We start from the raw sequence: 19,120 nt of genomic DNA on the forward strand, positions 1-19,120 counted from the left end.
GCAGTAATGTGACGGTTCTTTAAAAGATTTGTTGTTGCTTCTTCTTCCATAATATTTCCTCCGCTTTTAGTGCTGCTTCTATTGGTAATCGTTGCGGCCATAATAACATGCGTTACTTTCCCTCTCTTTTTTTTTCTTTTTTTTTTTTTTTTTTCTCCGTTGAAGTATTGATGAGGTACTAGATGAAGAATAGCTAGAGCAACCAAATGGAAAAAAAAAAAAAAAAAAAAAAAATATAGATTCACTTAAACGCAAAAGTAAAATAATGGATAAATTGAGTACAACCAAATATATGTAGAATTTTTTGAAGTTTGTGTTGCTTTTCAGTTAATTATTCTCAATATCTATTTACTTGTTTTTCTTTACCCTATTTTATTCTCTTGTTTTCTTTTTGATATATTTTTTCAACAAAAAAAAAAAAAAAAAAAAAAAAAAAGGTCAACAAAAAACAAAATCACTCAGCCTAGCTATTATTTTTTTTTTTTTTTTTTTTAAATTTGTTCTTTCACTTAAATTTGACTCTTATCTGTGCTGGTGCATACTACTGTCACAGCTACTGAACCCTTACCTCTCCCATACCATCTCTTTAGCGTAGTTTATGATCATAATGGAAAACAAAGTATAATATAGAATAAAACACCACAAACTTTTCCAATTTAAGAATAAATACGTAATCGCACAAATGCCCATGTTAAAAATTTATACTATTAGGTCTAATCAGTTATTCCAACCGGTACTTTTATATCAAACTAAGTAGTTATTTATAAAATACTATGGATATTTGACAGTAAATATTAAAAAAAAAAAAAAAAATATATAAATTACATATATTATCACCTTTTATTGAATGTAATCATTTTACCCTTTACCGGCTTTGCTCTCTTTTTGACTTCTTTTGGTCCAATGATTTCTTTGGTATAAGGATCAAATTTTATCTTCTTATTACCTTTAGTATCCCGTACCCTACCCTTTGATAAATTCATAACTTTTTCGCTATTTTCATAATCAATAGCTTCAACTGACTCTGATACATCCTTTTCTGCAGATACGCGGGGTGTTATGGATTGTAATTTTCTCTTTTTACTCTTTAACACAACAATTTCATCTTTATCGGGTGTCGACATATAAGAATCCTTGCTTTCGTTAGTTTGGGAGTTATTGGGATTTTCTGCTTCTTTTTCCTCATTAGTTCGGTCAAATCCAGATGTTCTATCTACTCCTGTCGTGGTGAGTGTGATCTCAGACAACGGACCAATTGTTTTTCGGTTTTCTTCTTCTAAGCGCTTAATAATGTCTTTTTTCCTTTCATTCAATTTTTTTTCATCAGCAACTAAAACTTCACCATCCTCTTGGTAAGAAACAACCCGATTACCCCAATCTCCTTCAAAAAATCTAGAATGAAACTGCTTAGGATTGATAGCAATAGATATATTTCCATCTTTTTGTAGCTTACCTTGTAAAACCTCAAATTGTTGGTTCATATATTTGACTTGTGCTGGACTCACCAGTTTCAAAACTTCATCATCATCAGCATCTTCTTTATTTACAACCTTAAATTGATTCTTAGTCCCATTCTGCGTGCTGGCTAGTACTTCGCATGCGTTTTTTATAATATTGGCTATTATTTTGGAATTACTTCTAACGAAGTCTGTAACATTATTACTAATCGACATTACACCGGCAGGATCAGTTGGCTTCATGGACACAAGCAATGCCAACAATTGATTGGGCATTATATACCTAGGTGACTCATCTTCTCTTCTAGCCACAGCGTCTCTCCATTCATAAAGCTTTATCAACAATAATTCTGAGTCTAACGGAATATTATAGTTATACATAAGGGATTTCCAAGGCGCAATTTTTTCTTGTGTGCAATACACTTCAGACGATAAGTTGGATGGTCTGTACTTGACATATTCAAATCTTCTTTTGGCAACAAGGCGGGATTCGTGTAGGACATCTGCCAACTTATTCTTGGTTATCAACATATTTCTTAATTGATCAAAAATATACAACAGGAAATGTGTATCTGACCTTGCATATGCAAACATTGCATCCGTTAAAGGTCTAATCCTCCAGTCCGCTAACTGGTACTTTTTGGATGTTTTAAAATTCGCAAATTTTTCCAATAAATAGGCCAAACTATGTTTTGGAAAACCCAAAGCCCTACTAGCGTGATAAGTGTCAAATAAACTAACAACATATAATCCCAAATCTCTTTGCAACCAAATAATGTCCATAAAGGCACCATGGAAAACCTTGGTAATTTCTGGATTAGCAAATACTGTATTTAATTTTTGTAAATGATCCCTTAATTTTATGGTATCAACAATCCAATCTTTCTCTCTGGAACTTATTTGCATTAAACACACTATTCCATAGTATGATCTTAAATCATGATGCTCCAAATCAACTGCAATTTCAGTTTGAGTTTGCAATTCCTTGATCATCAGTTCCAACTCATCAACAGAATCCACCCATGTAGCACCAGTCTTGTCCCAGTCTTGAGGCCTTATAATTTCCAACTGTTGAAGTACCTTTGTATTGTACGGTTGATTGTCAATTTCTTCTTCATATGGATTAGCGTAATGCATAGGAATACCTTCTTCCGCATCTATTATTTGAGTAGATTTTTCAAGTGACTTTAATGCAAAAGGTTTATCGGTCAATAAGGGTTTAAAAGGATGTGATTCTGTATTATCAATGGGTGTCTTAAATTCCAATTGGGGTTTCCCCATTTTTTTCCTTGGATTCCCTGTAATTTTGCCGACTTTAATATTGTCATCCAGATATTGAAAAGTGTTTTTGCCCTTGCCATAAGTACTTCCATTATCGACATTCCTAGCTCTTCTAAACTCATCAATATAACGATCTGACTTTTCTAAAACAAAATCCATAACATCAGTTATGTTATTCCAGGATTCGGCCAAATTATCTTTATTGTCGTTGATACGCTCATTATTTTCATTAATAGCCAAAATAACATCATTGATTAGGGACAATACTTTTGTTCTAGCAGAATCAATTTGAGCACTGGAACTCGTGTCTATACTAGTATTGAATCCAATATCCAAGGAGGAAACAGCAGTTGTTGCTCGAATGGTATTCATGAGCTTTGATAATACTTCGTCTTGTATTTTTTGCGACATTATTCTCTTTTACCTTTACTTACTTTAATTTTCAGAAATTCTAGCGTTAAAATTTCAATTTATTTGTAATAGATTTATCAATTATAATAAATTAATAACTTAGAATAAAGTAAACCGAGAACCTACTTTTTTCTATTTTTTTTTTTTTTTTTTTTTTTTACCTTTGTTTTTACTTATAGTCTTGTATTAAGAAATGTTTCTGAGAGTTGGAGTAAATGCAAAAATAAAACTTTTTTTTTTTTTTTTTTTTGGTCAATAAAAATGATGCTGTTTCTAATAGCTGAGGAAATAGTGCGCAAAAATACAAGCACAGAGATAAATAAATCGAAAAAAAAAAAAAAAAAAAAAAAGAAAAAAAAAGAAACGTTTATTATATAAGACTTAAGATATGGATCAACCAACGAGAATTTGATGAACCCACCATTAGTATTACCATTATATGGAAATCTATAAAATCCTAACAACTTCGTAATATGTAAAGTTGATTAAAAAACAACGATATTGTACAATTTTTTCTTTTTTTTTTTGTTTCACTTTTAGCTATTTTAAGATTGCCTTTATAAAAACCAGACATTAACCACGGTTGTTTGTAATATTGATATCACTACTGTAAGATACCTTTTTTTTTTTTTTTTTTTTTTAGCTCTTTATTGTAATTCGATATTTTCATTTCTTCTTCGATGCACCGAGGGCTATTGTTATAACATATTTACACTCCAATCGAACAATAAAATTTTTTCTTTGATTATCAATTATCTAGATATACAAACAATCATAAAAGAGCTACGGAGTACTCTTGGCAATATTTACGTCTTAAGAAACATTAAAAAAAATTACTATAGTGTGATAATTCGATTAGGATAAAAGTGCTTATCTATATTAAAAGATATTTTACATAATGTTAATTATTCTACCAATTTGTTTGGTTTGTTGAAGAAATATAAACATGTTTCTATTTTCTCTATGTAATAACTATATATCATATGATTGATTATTCACAATGTTATCAATACATATGTACTACAACTTATTTAAGTTGTGTCTAAATAATATAGGAAATCCTTTCACATAGGCTAAAAGGATCAAGGTGGTATATTCGTATTACTAGATAATACTATATATTATGAATAACTTTATATTGAAGGATTAGATGCATTATCTGCCCAATGCACAAAATAAAGTAGACTAATTAAATACAAAATCAACACCCGTACATTTATATATAAGCATTAATTATTTTTATATAATAAACGTTAACACAAAATATATCTTCGCAAATATTCTTTGTTTTTATAATAATTAAATAAACTACTTTCTTTAATATTTAATAAATTATTATTCTATTATATTTGTATAATATAATTTATTTTTATTATTTATGTTATGATTGATGATATTGTTAATTATATATAAAAAGTATAAACTACTTTTATTTAAATTTTATTAAATAAAAATAAACATTTTGCGACACCAATTATTGGTTTTAAACAAAAGAGTTTTTTTAGTATTCCTATTAAAAAAATATACCTGCGTATAATTTCATTAATTACTGCATATCGTATGTTGAATTATTTTTTTTTATACTTACGTATATTATATTAGTAGTCTCTTTATATAAGCTATATATGGTCTGATGTAGATTTATGTTAATCTATCTAATATATATTACGAATAATCCGGTCAGTTTCACTTTCTTTATTTTTATGTGGCACCAAACTTTAATTAGATCCTGTGTAGTGGTTAACTTTCCTTATAAAGGAAGATACAATGTTAAAGTTAAAAAATATTACGATGAATTTGAGCCTTTTTTTTTTTTTCTTTTTTTTTTTGATTAATAAAAAGTAACAAGTATTTTTACATAGTTATTTACAAATAAATGAGACTCTTGTTTACATTGAGAGCAAAGTTAACAGAGTATTATATGTTTATTATTATAATTAAAAATCACTTTTTTTTTTTTCCATAGTTTTTCATGAGCAATTGTATTGCTGTATGATAAAGAAAAAAGATTCACTTTATAATGAGGTGTCACCATCACACACTATCTCCCTGGCCCAGTACTTTAATAGTTTTTAGCTAATGGTCAATGATAAATCTTTAAAGTACTAGGATGAACAGAATTTTCAATTCATATATAAATGTTTTAATTGAAAATTAATTTATTATTTTTGTTGAACAAACACACTTTAAATCCTATTGTAATGAACCTGTTTTTTTATTAAAATTTTTTTTTTTTTTTTTTTTTTGGAAAAAAATATTTGTATGCAATTGCCCTGCGTACTATTTCCCAATCATTAAGGCTGATAATTTTTTGTGTTATGAACAAGTTAATATATTATTAGCTCTAAGTAATGGAACTGATATTTTCACATCAAGATGATTAATTGCTGTTTAATACGTTCTAAGGTTTTCTTAACATATTAGATAGGGCATCATGGGACATATAACATGGGGGGTTTTTGTCTTTTGTAAAAATAACCCATTATTCGGCTCATCCAAAATATTTAAGAGAAACATTTCAAGTTATAAGTTGCTATTTATTTATATTTAGGTAACTTGCTAAAAGTCACACCTATAACGATTGTATTATATTATACGCCGGTCCCATATAAAATATGTATTTACATAAACCCTTAAAAAAAAATGAATATATTAAGCCATTACTTTCCACCTCAATCATAAAATCACCGAAACAATTAGTTTAACTTTACAAAAAAAAAAAAAAAAAAAAAAAAAAAAAAAAAAAGAAAAAAAGAAAGAAAGAAAGGAAAGAAGCCAAAAGCAAAATAGATAATGATATAATCCAAGAAACCTAAAAAGACATTAAATTATACACTAACTAAAAATTCTTAAAGCCACTAACTTATACTATTAGTATCATTATTATTAATAGAATTAGTCCGAGTTTCAGTATAACTAGTAAAAGGAGTATTCACGCTTAATCTAGTTGGCGCTATAGTTTCCGCTGATATTTTATATTGGTTATTATCGCTATCACTGTCATTAGAAATATCAAGGCTAACACCATTATTAGAAGTGCCAGTGCTTGTAGGATTACTGTTCGGTTTTTTCAAGGGATGATATAGCCCTTTATAAGTATCTGAAGTGCAGGAAAAATTATTAGTGAGATCACCATTATTATGCTTAATATTTTCTTGTTTAATATTATTTTCAGTGCTAGCTGTGGAATATATTTGTGAAACAGAAGAAATGGAAGAGAGCGAGAAAAATTCCTCATTTTCACTAGTCTCACAACATTCACCAGGATGGTGATGATTGTGGTCATGGTATGCCCTTTTCCTACTGTTGTTATTAGAACTATTTGTGTTTTCAGAAGTGTCTGTCATCAGTGAATAGCGTTGTCGGATAGGGGGTGACAAAAGTATTGTGTAGCTCTTTTTATGCGATTTATCTTTACAGGTGTTATAGTTGCCGACAACTTGTATCATTCTTGTATAGTATGTAGTTAAAATATTGTAGCCCTGGTTGGCCAAAGACAGCTGATCTTTAGGTGGATATATATTAAATTTCTGCTGCATTATTTCTTGTTTACACAGGTACAGATTATAATCCCTAGGTATAATACGAAAGTTTATTCTATTTAAAAACTCTTCCTCTAGAATATTTAATTCTGAATACTGGACGCCACCAACTTTTGCGTAGTGATTGTTTGTAAAAAATAAATCGCATAAACCTTTGCTGGCTACAGTTGTTGCTGCCAAAAGAAACCTATGGACAGTTAAGGAATTAACATTAAATACAGGGTAAACCGAAGTTAGCAAATCAATATAATAAACTGTGGTTAATAACACAGAATGATCTAGAGATGAATACTTTGTGAGCCGTACTAAATAATCATAAACCGATATAGGGGGTGGTATTTTAGAATGAAATCTTGTTAGTGTTTTATTTTCTTCATTATCATCTTTCCCATCAATAGTACAACCATTTTCCATTTTTCTTTTGCTTTTGTTTTTTTTTGTATTTTCTTGTTCTAATTTCCCATCGTTAATGAGTATGACCGACGTTATCATTCTAGATATTAGAATAACTAAATCTTGTATAGGACATTGCATGTAATTTTGTGAGAGTGATACAAGCGAAACCTTTTCCTCTTGAGAGTTTTCCGTATTTGTATTATCCATATTTTTTTTTCTTCTCTCGTTATTTTAATATTAGGTATATATACCGAAAGGATACACTTAATACCTATTTTATTTTTATTTTTATTTTATTTCTTTTTTCTGTAAAGGAGATACTGTTATTATTTGTTGAACATATATACCAGTCGAATAATTAGCAAAACGGTATATTCTATAGATGCACAATAGTAAAGGATTCTCTACTTTCCGTTGTTCCACTTTTTTATATTTTTTTTTATATTTTATTAAAATAGTCTTGATATCTTGGTATTATTATTTTTTTTTTTTTTTTTTTTTTTTTTTTTTTTATGAAAGAGTATATGGTATTTAATAAAATTAGCAATGGCCCATTTATAATTTATTTATTTAAACTACTTCTAATTTTGTTCAAAAAAAAAATAAAAAATAACTAAGAATAGTAATAAACTTTAAGCTGAGAAGAAATTTTTGTCTAAAATTTGATTTAACACAAAGTTTGTATGAAAAAAAAAAAAAAAAAAAAAAAAAAATTACGTTATTTATTTCATTGCACGTGCCTAGGCGACCAAATATTGAATATTTTTATACTATAAAAAACACGAGTAATATTTATGTAAGTAAACAACTTTGGAGATGGTTTTTATATACTTGATTTATTTATTTATATATTTTTCTTTTTCTTTTTCTTTTTCTTTTTCTTTTTCTTTTTCTTTTTCTTTTCCCCCGTATATAATCGCCTGCGTTTGTTTGATGTAACAATAAAATATAATATACGCTATTCCGTTTTGCAGAACAAAAAGGAAAGCCTTGCGTATCAGCAGCGTGAAACTACATTCATCCATCATTTGATCCAGGCAAACAATGGAAATGCTTTTATTATGTAATACATTTTGCTAATCTGACCAGCTACTTTAATGTTTTCCTATATTATTCACCAAAATACATTATATATAAAATTGTATTGAAAAAAAAAAAAAAGAAAAAAAAAAAAAAAAATGTTAAAATACGAAAAGTAATTAACAGATGAAACAGAGAAAAACGAGCCAAACAATCACATGTTACTTTTCATATAAGCCAGCAAATTAAGTATTTTCTCAACAAAATGCTGAAAGAGAGACATTACCAAGACAACATACACTAAAATAAAACGTGACAACAAAATATTTTGACACTAACGAATCATTACTTGATTATACTGAAATATTTTATTTTATAATATTATTAGAAGAAGAAAAAAAAAAAAAAAAAAAAAAAAAAAAACAAAAAACAAAACACACACACATGTAGATAAATCAATTTTTATCTTAGGTTAATTTATACACATATGTATATTTTAGGCAATAACCTATGTATAAATACATAAACATACACAAGTAAATGTGTTATCTGATAAACTAGGCAATAGATAAATTTCTTTTAAAAAATTACAAGATAACAATATAACCTGTTCAAATGTATGTGTACATTAACACTGACAAGAACTTGGTCCGTTATCTAATTGGATATTGATAGCATCGTTAAAATCGTCTTCGAACATATCGTCTTCTAGTTGATTTTGTTGTAAGGCACTCCTAGCTATTTCTTCAAATGCTATATCAACGTTTATTGAGCTTTTAGCACTAGTAAAGAATAAAGGAATGTCACCTAAACCTTTGGCTAAATCTTGAGCTTGTCTGGCGCTAACTACTTTTTTGGCTTCATCCACATCAATTTTATTACCCAATATAACAAAGGGGAAAGTTTCTGGGGAACTAACATTTGCATGTAATAAAAACTCGTCTCTCCACACCTTAATGTTTTCAAATGATTTTAAATTGGTAACGTCATATACTAGAACACAACAATCTGCACCACGATAAAAGGCAACACCTAATGATTGAAATCTTTCCTGTCCTGCAGTATCCCATACTTGTAATGTAGCAGTTTTACTGCCGTTGCTAGTATTGTTATTATGTTGAGTACGGCTATTATCATTATTAAAATTATTATTGCTGTTATTATTGCTATTGCTGTTGTTGACATGACTGCTGCTATCGTCTAATGTAACTTCTTTTGTTAAAAAATCAGCACCTATGGTAGCTTTATATTGCTGTGAATATTTACCATTAACATACCTTTGCATAAGAGATGTTTTACCAACACCTGAGTCACCTAATATAATGACTTTTAAAATATTTTTCTTTCTTCCACCAGACATTTATTATAAGGTATGTTGTTAATCGATCGAGTAAATCTGTTTTTGCTTTTTCTCTTCCTGTTGTTATACAATGTAAGTGATGATATGGAACCCTGGATTTAATAGTGGTTTAGCATAAATAAGTGGTAACATACAACACAACATGAATTTAACGCAGCAACCAACTTAATGCCTCCCTCTCGCCTCTGTTTTTTTTTAAAAAAAAAAAAAAAAAAAAAAAAAAAGAAAAAGAAAAAGAAAAAAAAACATATAAAAATTGTTGGGATAATTTATTCCCGTTGTATTACCCGGACTAAACTAGCATTAATATATTGATGCAATCTTTTGCTACCAGTAAAGTTTTGTTCATAATTTTGGGTCAAAATCCTCAACTGCCGCTGTCTTTTTTTTTTTTTTATTTTATATATTGTGATTTATCGTATGTAGAACTATACAAAAAAGAAAAAAAAAAAAGTTATTGACAAATTAACAACTTTCTGTAAAAGTATGAGTAACTAAAAATTTTTTTATGTGCCTTCTTATTTCTTCAGTTTTCTAACAATCTTTTTTTCTTATTACTTACTGAGTTGCTCTAGCGTTATAAAGTTATAATAATATCGTATTACATAATGTTTCTCCGAAAGATTATTTTTACTCATTTATTACGGCGTTTATAATATGTGTAATTTTAGATTTTATTTTTTGTTCCTTTCTGTTTCCTTTTTTGTTTCCAAAGGGATTTCCGCAAACCTTAGCTAACAATTATCTCAATGCAAGTTGTACTTTTAATATTGCCAAGAACATAAGTTAAAGGCTTATAAGAATTTCCAATAGCAATTATTTTGGAAGCTTTGAATACAAATAAATTACATGAGGGATTATTATTGTGATTATTAATAACAGTATTATTAATAATATTAGTAGTTCAAGATAGGTTTATTATATAAAATTATTACTCAGAGATTACTAAATAGCTTAACTACTTTAGTAATGGTTTCATGTAACGCGTATTTCATCTTGATGCCCGTAGATAACTTAACATCGTTCTCACGCGCTCCCTCAAATGAGAGAGAGAGAGAGAAAAAAAAAAAAAAAAAAAAAAAAACAAAAAAAAGGGTTTAGTAATTATTTGCCAAGTTAAAATAACAAAGATTACGTAAGTATTTTATTGTAACAAACGCTTTCATTAACCATAGTTTTCTTCCCCGCAATATTTCCGTAAACTGCTATTATAATCATCAAAAGAGAAAGAAAAAGCAAAAAAAAAAAAAAAAAAAATTCAAGCATTACAAATTCAAATTACTTACCAAGTGCAATGCTAACTAATCACACAATAATATGACTAATGTCAAGACTTTGAAGGTGTAAGTTTTCCTGTAAAAAAATGTATAAATACTCTTCATTTATCTGATCAACTTAGAAATAGTTTAGAAAAAAAATTCTCTTTTTATTTCATCTACATTTTTAGATAATATTTATTCTCTCTTAGTTTTACTATTTTTTTTTTTTTTTTTTAACGACAATGATAAAGCCAAGAACAAAAGTAGGAAAAATAGCTCCCCATTTAATTTCTATTATTTTAACATCTTTTTTTTTATTTTTTTTATTAGGGTTTTTATTCACAACATATATTAAAGTAAATACCATAATTACAAAAACAACAAATCACACTATTAAAGGTTATATGTCTTTGGAGAATATGAATCAAGTTAGATCAGTTTTAAAACATTTCATTGCTATAGAACAAAGCGAAGGTATGGGTGCTCGTGTTAGAAGGTCTGTTGGTACTCATGAAATGAGAAAATTCTTACCATTTTTAATGTTAGATCATTTTACTGTTGCCCCGCCAGCCGGGTTCCCTGATCATCCACACCATGGCCAAGAAACTATTACATATATTATTGAAGGTGCGGTAGCTCATGAAGATATCACTGGATCCAGAGGTGTTTTAAGACCAGGTGATTTACAATTTATGACTGCTGGCAGAGGGATTGTTCATTCAGAAATCCCAGTTTCCTTTGCTGATAACAGAGCTAGCAAAGGGTTGCAGTTATGGGTTGATTTACCGGAAAAGTTAAAGAACACCCGCCCAAGGTACCGCGATTTGAGGAGGGAAGAAATTCCTACTGCTAAACCAAATGAAAATGTAAGCGTGAAAGTCATTAGCGGCAATTCCTATGGGGTTGAATCTTTAGCTGATTTGGCTTATACTCCGATCCATTTTTATTATTTCACTTTAAACAAAAACAATGTTGAGTTTGAACAAGGTTTCCCCAAGGATTTCAATGTTTTTTTGTATGTTTTAAAAGGTTCCGTTTCAATTAATAAACAGGTTTATCCACAGTATTCAGCAGTATTTTTCAAAGCAGATGGGGATTCTATTAGGGGTGTTTCTTCCAGTGAAAACACTGAGTTTGCTGTTATTGGAGGTCGAATTTTAGATCAAGAAGTTGTTCACTATGGCCCCTTCGTTGAAACTTCCAAATCAAAACTAATACAAGTCATTAAAAATTATCAAGAAGGTAAGAATGGGTTTGAGAGGGCTCAATATTGGACTTCTTCTATTAGTAATGGTATTGATGAATCCAGAGCCAAGAAAATCCTACAACAATCCAATTTAACTTTTTAAAGGCATTTATTATATATACATATATTTTTTCTTTTTTCTTAAATTTTTTTTTTTTTAATAAAATAATATATTCTTTAAAATTTATTTATAATAGCAAGCTCCTCAATATCTATTTTTAAAATTTCCCTTTAAAATAGAAAGCCAGAAATGTTTTAACTTAGTTTTATAACAACTAACAGAGATGAATATGCTGTTAGTACCAAAAAAAAAAAAAAAAAAAAAAATCGTATACTATATACGAAAACTTTTATGAATATTTTTTTTTTTTTTATTGGTATTCTTTCCATTATTTCACTTTTTTCTTCGCGCCTCCTCTTTCTTTTTATATATGTTTACAATCTTTCTCTCTCTCTTTGTCTCTTTTAGAGTATGATTAATAACAAACATTATTAGTCTTGAAAAAAGAACAATTGCCACAACGTGTCAATAAACACAGATCTCATTAGCACACAGCCAACTGAATCTGAATCATTTCACACAAAAAAAAAAAAAAAAAAAAAAATGGGCAAAAAAATTAAAAAAAATACCAAGATCTCTTCTTCTGCACATTCGAAGAACGAATCGTCATTATCATTCCCAATACCAACCAAAAATGGTGTAATACTCAATGAAAAAAAAGAAGCTTTTTATGCATCTCCACTCTACGATTTTTTATCTCCATTAAGGCCTGTTAACCATCAATGGGGTGCCGAGTACATTATAGTTTTTTTTGCACTGATTATAAGGTGCGCAGTGGGATTAGGATCTTTTTCTGGCTACAAGGACCCACCAATGCATGGTGATTTTGAAGCACAAAGACATTGGTTGGAAATAACAACTTCACTACCAATCTCTAAGTGGTATTATTACAATTTAGAATATTGGGGATTGGATTATCCGCCTCTAACAGCATATCATTCTTATGTCCTGGGATACTTGGGTTCTTTAATAAACAGTTCATGGTTTAACTTAGACGATTCAAGAGGTTTGGAAACCTTAGATTTAAAATCTTATATGAGATTTACTGTTATTCTAAGTGAAGCCTTGTTATATATACCGGGTATAATTTATTTCTGCAAATGGATTGGAAAACACACTCATGAGTCACCAATTAACCAATATATTGCGGCAGCAGCAATATTGTTTCAGCCAGCTCTAATTTTGATTGACCATGGACATTTCCAATATAATAGTGTTATGCTAGGGCTGACTGTCTATGCAATTAATAACATTTTGGATGACTACTATGTACCGGCTGCCATTTGCTTTGTTTTATCGATTGGTTTTAAACAAATGGCTCTTTTTTACTCTCCAATTTTTTTTGCATTCTTGCTAAGACAATCCTTATTCATCAACTTCCCAAGATTCATCTTAATTTCTGTGGCGACGGTTTTAACGTTCTTTGCTATGTTTGTTCCATTATATGTGTTTGGTGGATTGGATAATGTTTTACAATGCTTGCATAGAATATTTCCTTTTCAAAGAGGCATTTTTGAGGATAAAGTGGCCAATTTCTGGTGTGTCAGTAACATTGTTATTAAATATCGAGAATTGTTTACTTTAGACGAATTGAAGATGCTGTCTCTAGTGCTAACCTTTATAGGGTTTTTACCAGCATTCGTTATCATTCTGTTGTACCCCAAAAAGCATTTAATTCCGTATGCCTTGGCTTCGAGTTCTTTATCGTTTTATCTGTTTGGATTTCAGGTGCATGAAAAGACTATATTACTACCACTATTGCCGTTGTCCTTGTTATACACATCTTCTGATCGAAATGTAGTATCTTTGGTTAGCTGGGTAAATAACATTGCTGTATTTAGTTTATGGCCATTATTGAAAAAAGATGGTCTTTGTCTACAATATTTTGCTATTTTGTATTTGAGCAATTGGTTAATTGGGAATTTTAGTTTTATCACACCGAGATTCTTCCCCAAATGGTTGACCCCAGGCCCTTCTGTTAGTGATGTATCTGTTGCTTATAGGAGAAGAAGTTTATTGCCCAATAGCTTATTTTGGAAAGTTTTTATTGTTTTATCTTACATAATAATGGGTGCTATTCATTTGTGTGATTTTTTATTAGCACCACCGGATAAATATCCAGATTTATGGGTTTTATTGAATTCTGCTTTATGTTTTGGCTGTTTTGTGTTGGTGTGGCTATGGACTAATTACAAGTTGGTTTTACTACGCAATAAGACTTTTAAATCGTATTAGATTTACATAACATAGTAATAATATATTGGAAAATTATTTGTAATGAATAGTTTTTTTTTTTTTTTTTTTTTTTTTTTTCACTGGAGATTATTTGATATTATTTAACTACATGTTTCACTATTAAACTGGAAAGGGGGGTACTTAAAAAAAAAAAAAAAAAAAAAAAAGAACCACAGCAGTGGAGACAAATATTCAATTTCATTTTATAAGCAACAATATAAACTGAGCACATGAATTATACAATATATGTTTGATTACAAATAGGTAACTCTACCCCTTTTTTTAAATTTCTCTTGATATCAAAGATACCCCATTCGGTTTCCCAAGTATTATTTTCATTATAGTATATTCTTTTCCAAGGCTCATCAAATGCCTCAAAATAGTACCATTGATAGGAATAGTTCTTAGATTTACATACCCAGTCCTTCAAGAATTTTTCGAAATGCGCAGGCTTTGCAATTGATTCATTATAAGAACCCCCATCATACGGCCATCCCACTTCGGAAATAACAATCTTTGGTTTACTGGAAACTGTTAGTGAATTTAAAGTACTTTCAAGCGATTCGAAAACCCAGTCCGAAGCTGTTTGCACCATTTGGCCTGTAAAAAAGGGCTGTATGTTGGCACCAAAAAAATCAACATTGTCTAAAAGCTCTCTTGTGACCAAGTCTGGTATATCGGCAGTACCCACCGGTAAATCTGTTATTTTCAAATTTTCGGTAATATCTTGCTTGACGCTTACAATTAGACCGATTAATTCACTCACTTTTAAATCGTTTCTGAATAACACCTCATTGCCTACAATAATATTTTCAAATAAGGAACGGTCATAGGCTTTTAGGATCTTTTTCAATTCGGCCAATTGTCTTAAATTTTGTTTCTTATTTTTGCCGACCCATACTCCCAAAGATACTGTCATGTTTAAGTTGAGCTGTTCAATAGCATTCAAAATTAATTGTACCTGGTTGCATTGGAGCCCATATGTTCTGATCTTTGTTGTCACTCTTGATAAAAGCAACACATCTAGTAGTACATCCCTTTCATTTATACCACACAATGGGTACATGACCCCTGCCGGGGAATAATTTATTCCATCAAAAGTCTGTCTTAGCTGCTGCTTGGTCAATATGCTTAGAACTTCCGAATCATACTGATATTGAAGCGGGAGACTTCGCAAGATGCTAACATCATAGGGCGTGATATTTTTGTTTGCGGCGTAGTCGAGATAATGGTTTTTGTTACTATATGGAATAGATGTTTCCGTAGACGTAGCTAATGCATAAGGGGAACTTAGCTGCTTTTTCATCCAAAGTTCACTACCATTGTCCAAAGGAGTTTGGTCATAAAATTGTGACGTTATTTCATCTAGCAATCTTTTTTTAGCAGAGTCAGATGAGTTTTCAAAATATTTCAATACTGAACTACGTGTCCCGCGTGATAGTATAACTAGAATGGGAATGAAAACACAGATCATAATTAAAATTACCAAAATCAAAACCCAAGCTAATATTGCCAGTTTGTACTTTTTAAAAAACGTTTTTTTTTTGGCTGCTGATAAATCATTATGAGTTTTATGATTCCCATCATGGTTTGGATTCGAATTCATAACGGAAAGAGTATGCCTATCTCCAGCCTCAATGTTGTGTGTTTTGCAATTTGAAAGTGTTTTCTGGTTATCATACTTGTCTACAGAAACGTCAATATTTGAGTTGCGATGTTCTGCCGTATTTTCCTTGCTTATTGCTTCGTAAAAAGATGATGAAGAGCTGTTGTTGCCACTTTTAGAGGGAGGTTTATAAAACACGGCGTTCTCTTTACTATACTTTTTAGGATTAGTTGCAGGTTTGCAGGTGTCATAACTAATATTCGGCTCTGCTTGTGTTGATTGAAAGTTGGCGATTTGACCGCTTAATAATTCGCTGCTACTTGTACTCTTGGTAATCAAATTTATTCTTCTAGGAACGGATGTTCTAAGGGTAACAGCTGAGGGAGTAAGTCGTTTAAATCTATTTAATCTTTCAGTTTTAGCGTTTGAATTATCTAAGGCAGGGTATACTAATTTTTTTTCCTTAATCAAAGGGGTTTGAGACAAAACTGAATCATTACTTGAATTAGATTCCTCATTTTTATTGTATACGTCTAGGAATGAACCAATTGAAGTTGAACTTTGAGGTTTGCTTATTTTCACCAGAGAAGTCAGTAAAACCTCGTTTGGAATTATAGTGGAAATTGAACGGGTTAATTTTTTAGAGTAATTAGCATTCGTGGTGCTATTATTGTTGTTATTATCACTATCATCGTTAGCAGTAGCATTGTTATTAGTAATATTCTTGCTACTGTTTCTAACAAAATTGCTTTCTCTTGCTGACATTAAATTTGGTATCCACCCTTTTTTTTTTTTTTTTTTTTTTTTTTTTCTTATTATTCTTTTTCTTTTTCTTTTTCTTATTCTTTTTTTTTTTTTCAAAAAAGAACTGGAGTTAAATTTTGATTCAAGATTAAGATAAGTAATGGCATTATTTATTTATTTATTGTGTATATGAGTCATTTTGGGCCTATTCTATTACTAGAATCAAGCTTAGTTCTATCTCAGTAATAGTTAATATATATTTCTTTCCTTTCCTGACAGTACAAGACTGACACAAAAAAAAAAAAAAAAAAAAAAAAAAAAAGTCATTTTACTGTAATAGCGGAATTGATGCGAAAACAAACATGTTATTATTGTAGAGGGAAAGTGTCATCAGCCTAAGATAATATAAGCTATGCGACTCACTTTTTCTTTATATATTTCTAACTACTGATTCTAAGTAATAAAATATTTAATTTTACATGATTCAATGGCGCTAGCTCTAAAATGGATCATCTTATATATGATTTATTTTTTAAGTTTTTTATCTGTCTTTTGCGTAATCCCTTTCGTGACATGCTGGTATTATCAATAAATCAATAATACGACATTTTATACAAACTTTATAAGGAGTACAGCAGATCCTTGAAATGAAACTGTTATGAAGTAAAATAATGTTCTTCACAGTTCGTGCGGAATAAAGGAATAGCCAGTTGATAAAGGATATGTTAATAACGAATTTGGAATGCTCTGCTAACATCAGAACAGAGATTAAAATAAAAATAAAAATAAAAATAGAAAAAAAAAAAAAATGGTATGTAAAGAAATGATTTACTTAAGAGTTAATTGGTAGGTTAAAATATATATTGGAAAAACGACAGAATATTAGGTTAGGTTATTAATGGTTTGTTAAATTATATTCTGCAAGTAGTAGAAAAAGGCCAGAAACTGTTCCTCGTGGCCCAATGGTCACGGCGTCTGGCTACGAATATAGTCACTTCTGAAACCAGAAGATTCCAGGTTCGACTCCTGGCGGGGAAGTTTCAATTTTTTCTTTTTTTTTTCATCACTTTTTTTCTCTCTCAAATTTTCAATTGGTTGAAATTAAAATTATCAAGCGCTGCTTTGGTGATTATTCTTTGGAACATAATGGAAGAGAATAGAATTATTTATTTAATTGGAGGCGAAGGCGAAGGCGGAGACGGGGACGGAGGGGAAAATAATAAACTTATGCCCTAGCAATCTTAACGCTGACCCTTGTTTATCGTTTAAAGGCGGGTTTTTCAAATATAACGCGGGCAAAATGTATAAAAATACCTTACCTCCTACTAATTTCATTTTTTTTTTTTTTTTTTTTCATTACTTTTATGTTGTTACAGAAACAAACAGAACAAGATATAAAAACATATATAACGTAGTTGCCAGAAAAGGATGTCTGCTGAAAACAAGGCCATTGCCGCATTAATTATCGACTTTTTAACCGCTGTAACTGGCAAGAAACAAGTAAGCGAAGATAGCATCGACTCTTTAAACGTTGCAATTGATTGTATTTCCGAGTCTTTTGAAATAGAGAGGGATGATGTCAGTTCTATTATTAAAAACAAGTTCGATGGCCGTTCATTAGCTGAGCTAATCGGACAAAAACCTGCCGTTATCCCTGTTGCCCCCGCCTCTGCTGCCCCTGTTGTTGATGGAACTGTTGACATTAACATTGATGAGGAAGAAGAATTGGAAACCAAAGCCAAAGCTGAAACTCTGAAATTAGAAGGTAACAAGGCTATGGCTGCTAGAGATTTTAAATTAGCCGTCCAAAAGTATACTGAAGCTATTGATACATTAGCCACTAATCCAATCTATTATGCAAATAGAGCTGCCGCTTATTCTTCTTTGAAAGAATACGATAACGCTGTAAATGATGCTAAGACTGCTATACAGCTTGACCCAAGCTACTCTAAGGGTTACTCCAGATTAGGGTTTGCTCAGTATGCTTTAAATAAACCGGAAGAAGCTGTGGAGGCCTACAAAAAAGTTCTAGATTTGGAGGGTGACAAAGCCACAGATGTTATGAAGAGAGATTACGAAACTGCCAAAAAGAAAGTTGAAAGTTCTTTGCAAGGTGACGTAGCTATTTCCAAAGACATTAATGACACTCAAGAATCTGCTGGTGCTTCTACCGCTGGCACAGGTGCTGGTGGTTTGCCAGATATGTCCAGTTTATTAGGCGGCGGGTTGTCTGGGTTATTGAATAATCCGCAAGTTATGCAAGCTGCTGAGCAAATGATGAAGAACCCAGGTGCCTTGCAAGACATGATGAATAATCCAGCTATTAAACAAATGGCAGAAAAATTCTCTTCAGGTGGCGGTATGCCAAGCATGGGTGACCTAATGAATGATCCAGCATTAAAAGATATGGCTGGTAAGATGTTTGGTGGCGGAAAGAAGTAATCCTTTTATTTATTTTTATTTTTATTTTTTGTAAGTTATGTGTAGTTTGAGTCGCTTTTT

The 19,120-nt window shown here is 30.4% G+C and overlaps 8 protein-coding genes and 1 non-coding gene across 9 annotated transcripts in view; 4 read left to right on the plus strand and 5 right to left on the minus strand.

Moving 5' to 3' along the window:
* IZH2 (PAQR-type receptor) overlaps nucleotides 1-101 on the minus strand; it is a gene marked incomplete at both ends in the record, with an annotated part of 945 nt that extends 844 nt beyond the window's left edge. The window contains one exon of the mRNA XM_046081436.1: nucleotides 1-101. This exon is cut by the window's left edge and continues 844 nt beyond it. Within this exon, the coding sequence (XP_045937239.1) occupies nucleotides 1-101 (101 nt within the window).
* A 732-nt stretch (nucleotides 102-833) lies between these two features.
* On the minus strand, nucleotides 834-3,110 carry RRP6 (exosome nuclease subunit RRP6; the record flags this gene model as incomplete). The annotated part of the gene is made up of 1 exon (XM_046079931.1): nucleotides 834-3,110. The coding sequence occupies one exon, from the start codon at nucleotides 3,108-3,110 to the stop codon at nucleotides 834-836; it is 2,277 nt and encodes a 758-aa protein (XP_045937240.1).
* Nucleotides 3,111-6,007: 2,897 nt separating this feature from the next.
* On the minus strand, nucleotides 6,008-7,294 carry PHO80 (Pho80p; the record flags this gene model as incomplete). The annotated part of the gene is made up of 1 exon (XM_046081529.1): nucleotides 6,008-7,294. One exon carries the CDS (start codon nucleotides 7,292-7,294, stop codon nucleotides 6,008-6,010), a length of 1,287 nt encoding a protein of 428 aa, XP_045937241.1.
* A 1,441-nt stretch (nucleotides 7,295-8,735) lies between these two features.
* Nucleotides 8,736-9,467, minus strand: YPT7 (Rab family GTPase YPT7; the record flags this gene model as incomplete). Its single annotated transcript, XM_046079932.1, has 1 exon — nucleotides 8,736-9,467. One exon carries the CDS (start codon nucleotides 9,465-9,467, stop codon nucleotides 8,736-8,738), a length of 732 nt encoding a protein of 243 aa, XP_045937242.1.
* Nucleotides 9,468-11,130: 1,663 nt separating this feature from the next.
* SCDLUD_000940 (pirin family protein) lies at nucleotides 11,131-12,075 on the plus strand (the record flags this gene model as incomplete). The annotated part of the gene is made up of 1 exon (XM_046076812.1): nucleotides 11,131-12,075. One exon carries the CDS (start codon nucleotides 11,131-11,133, stop codon nucleotides 12,073-12,075), a length of 945 nt encoding a protein of 314 aa, XP_045937243.1.
* A 501-nt stretch (nucleotides 12,076-12,576) lies between these two features.
* On the plus strand, nucleotides 12,577-14,268 carry ALG6 (dolichyl-P-Glc:Man(9)GlcNAc(2)-PP-dolichol alpha-1,3-glucosyltransferase; the record flags this gene model as incomplete). The annotated part of the gene is made up of 1 exon (XM_046079933.1): nucleotides 12,577-14,268. The coding sequence occupies one exon, from the start codon at nucleotides 12,577-12,579 to the stop codon at nucleotides 14,266-14,268; it is 1,692 nt and encodes a 563-aa protein (XP_045937244.1).
* A 235-nt stretch (nucleotides 14,269-14,503) lies between these two features.
* SCDLUD_000942 (uncharacterized protein) lies at nucleotides 14,504-16,639 on the minus strand (the record flags this gene model as incomplete). Its single annotated transcript, XM_046079934.1, has 1 exon — nucleotides 14,504-16,639. One exon carries the CDS (start codon nucleotides 16,637-16,639, stop codon nucleotides 14,504-14,506), a length of 2,136 nt encoding a protein of 711 aa, XP_045937245.1.
* A 927-nt stretch (nucleotides 16,640-17,566) lies between these two features.
* Nucleotides 17,567-17,656, plus strand: SCDLUD_000943. Its single transcript is given in 2 exon segments — nucleotides 17,567-17,604; nucleotides 17,620-17,656. It is a non-coding gene; the product is annotated as a tRNA-Arg (tRNA).
* A 390-nt stretch (nucleotides 17,657-18,046) lies between these two features.
* Nucleotides 18,047-19,060, plus strand: SGT2 (Sgt2p; the record flags this gene model as incomplete). Its single annotated transcript, XM_046079935.1, has 1 exon — nucleotides 18,047-19,060. One exon carries the CDS (start codon nucleotides 18,047-18,049, stop codon nucleotides 19,058-19,060), a length of 1,014 nt encoding a protein of 337 aa, XP_045937246.1.
* Between the last annotated feature and the right edge of the window lie 60 nt (nucleotides 19,061-19,120).

This window comes from Saccharomycodes ludwigii, chromosome I, assembly GCF_020623625.1.
Source record: "Saccharomycodes ludwigii strain NBRC 1722 chromosome I, whole genome shotgun sequence".
Classification (NCBI taxonomy): Eukaryota; Fungi; Ascomycota; class Saccharomycetes; order Saccharomycodales; family Saccharomycodaceae; genus Saccharomycodes; species Saccharomycodes ludwigii.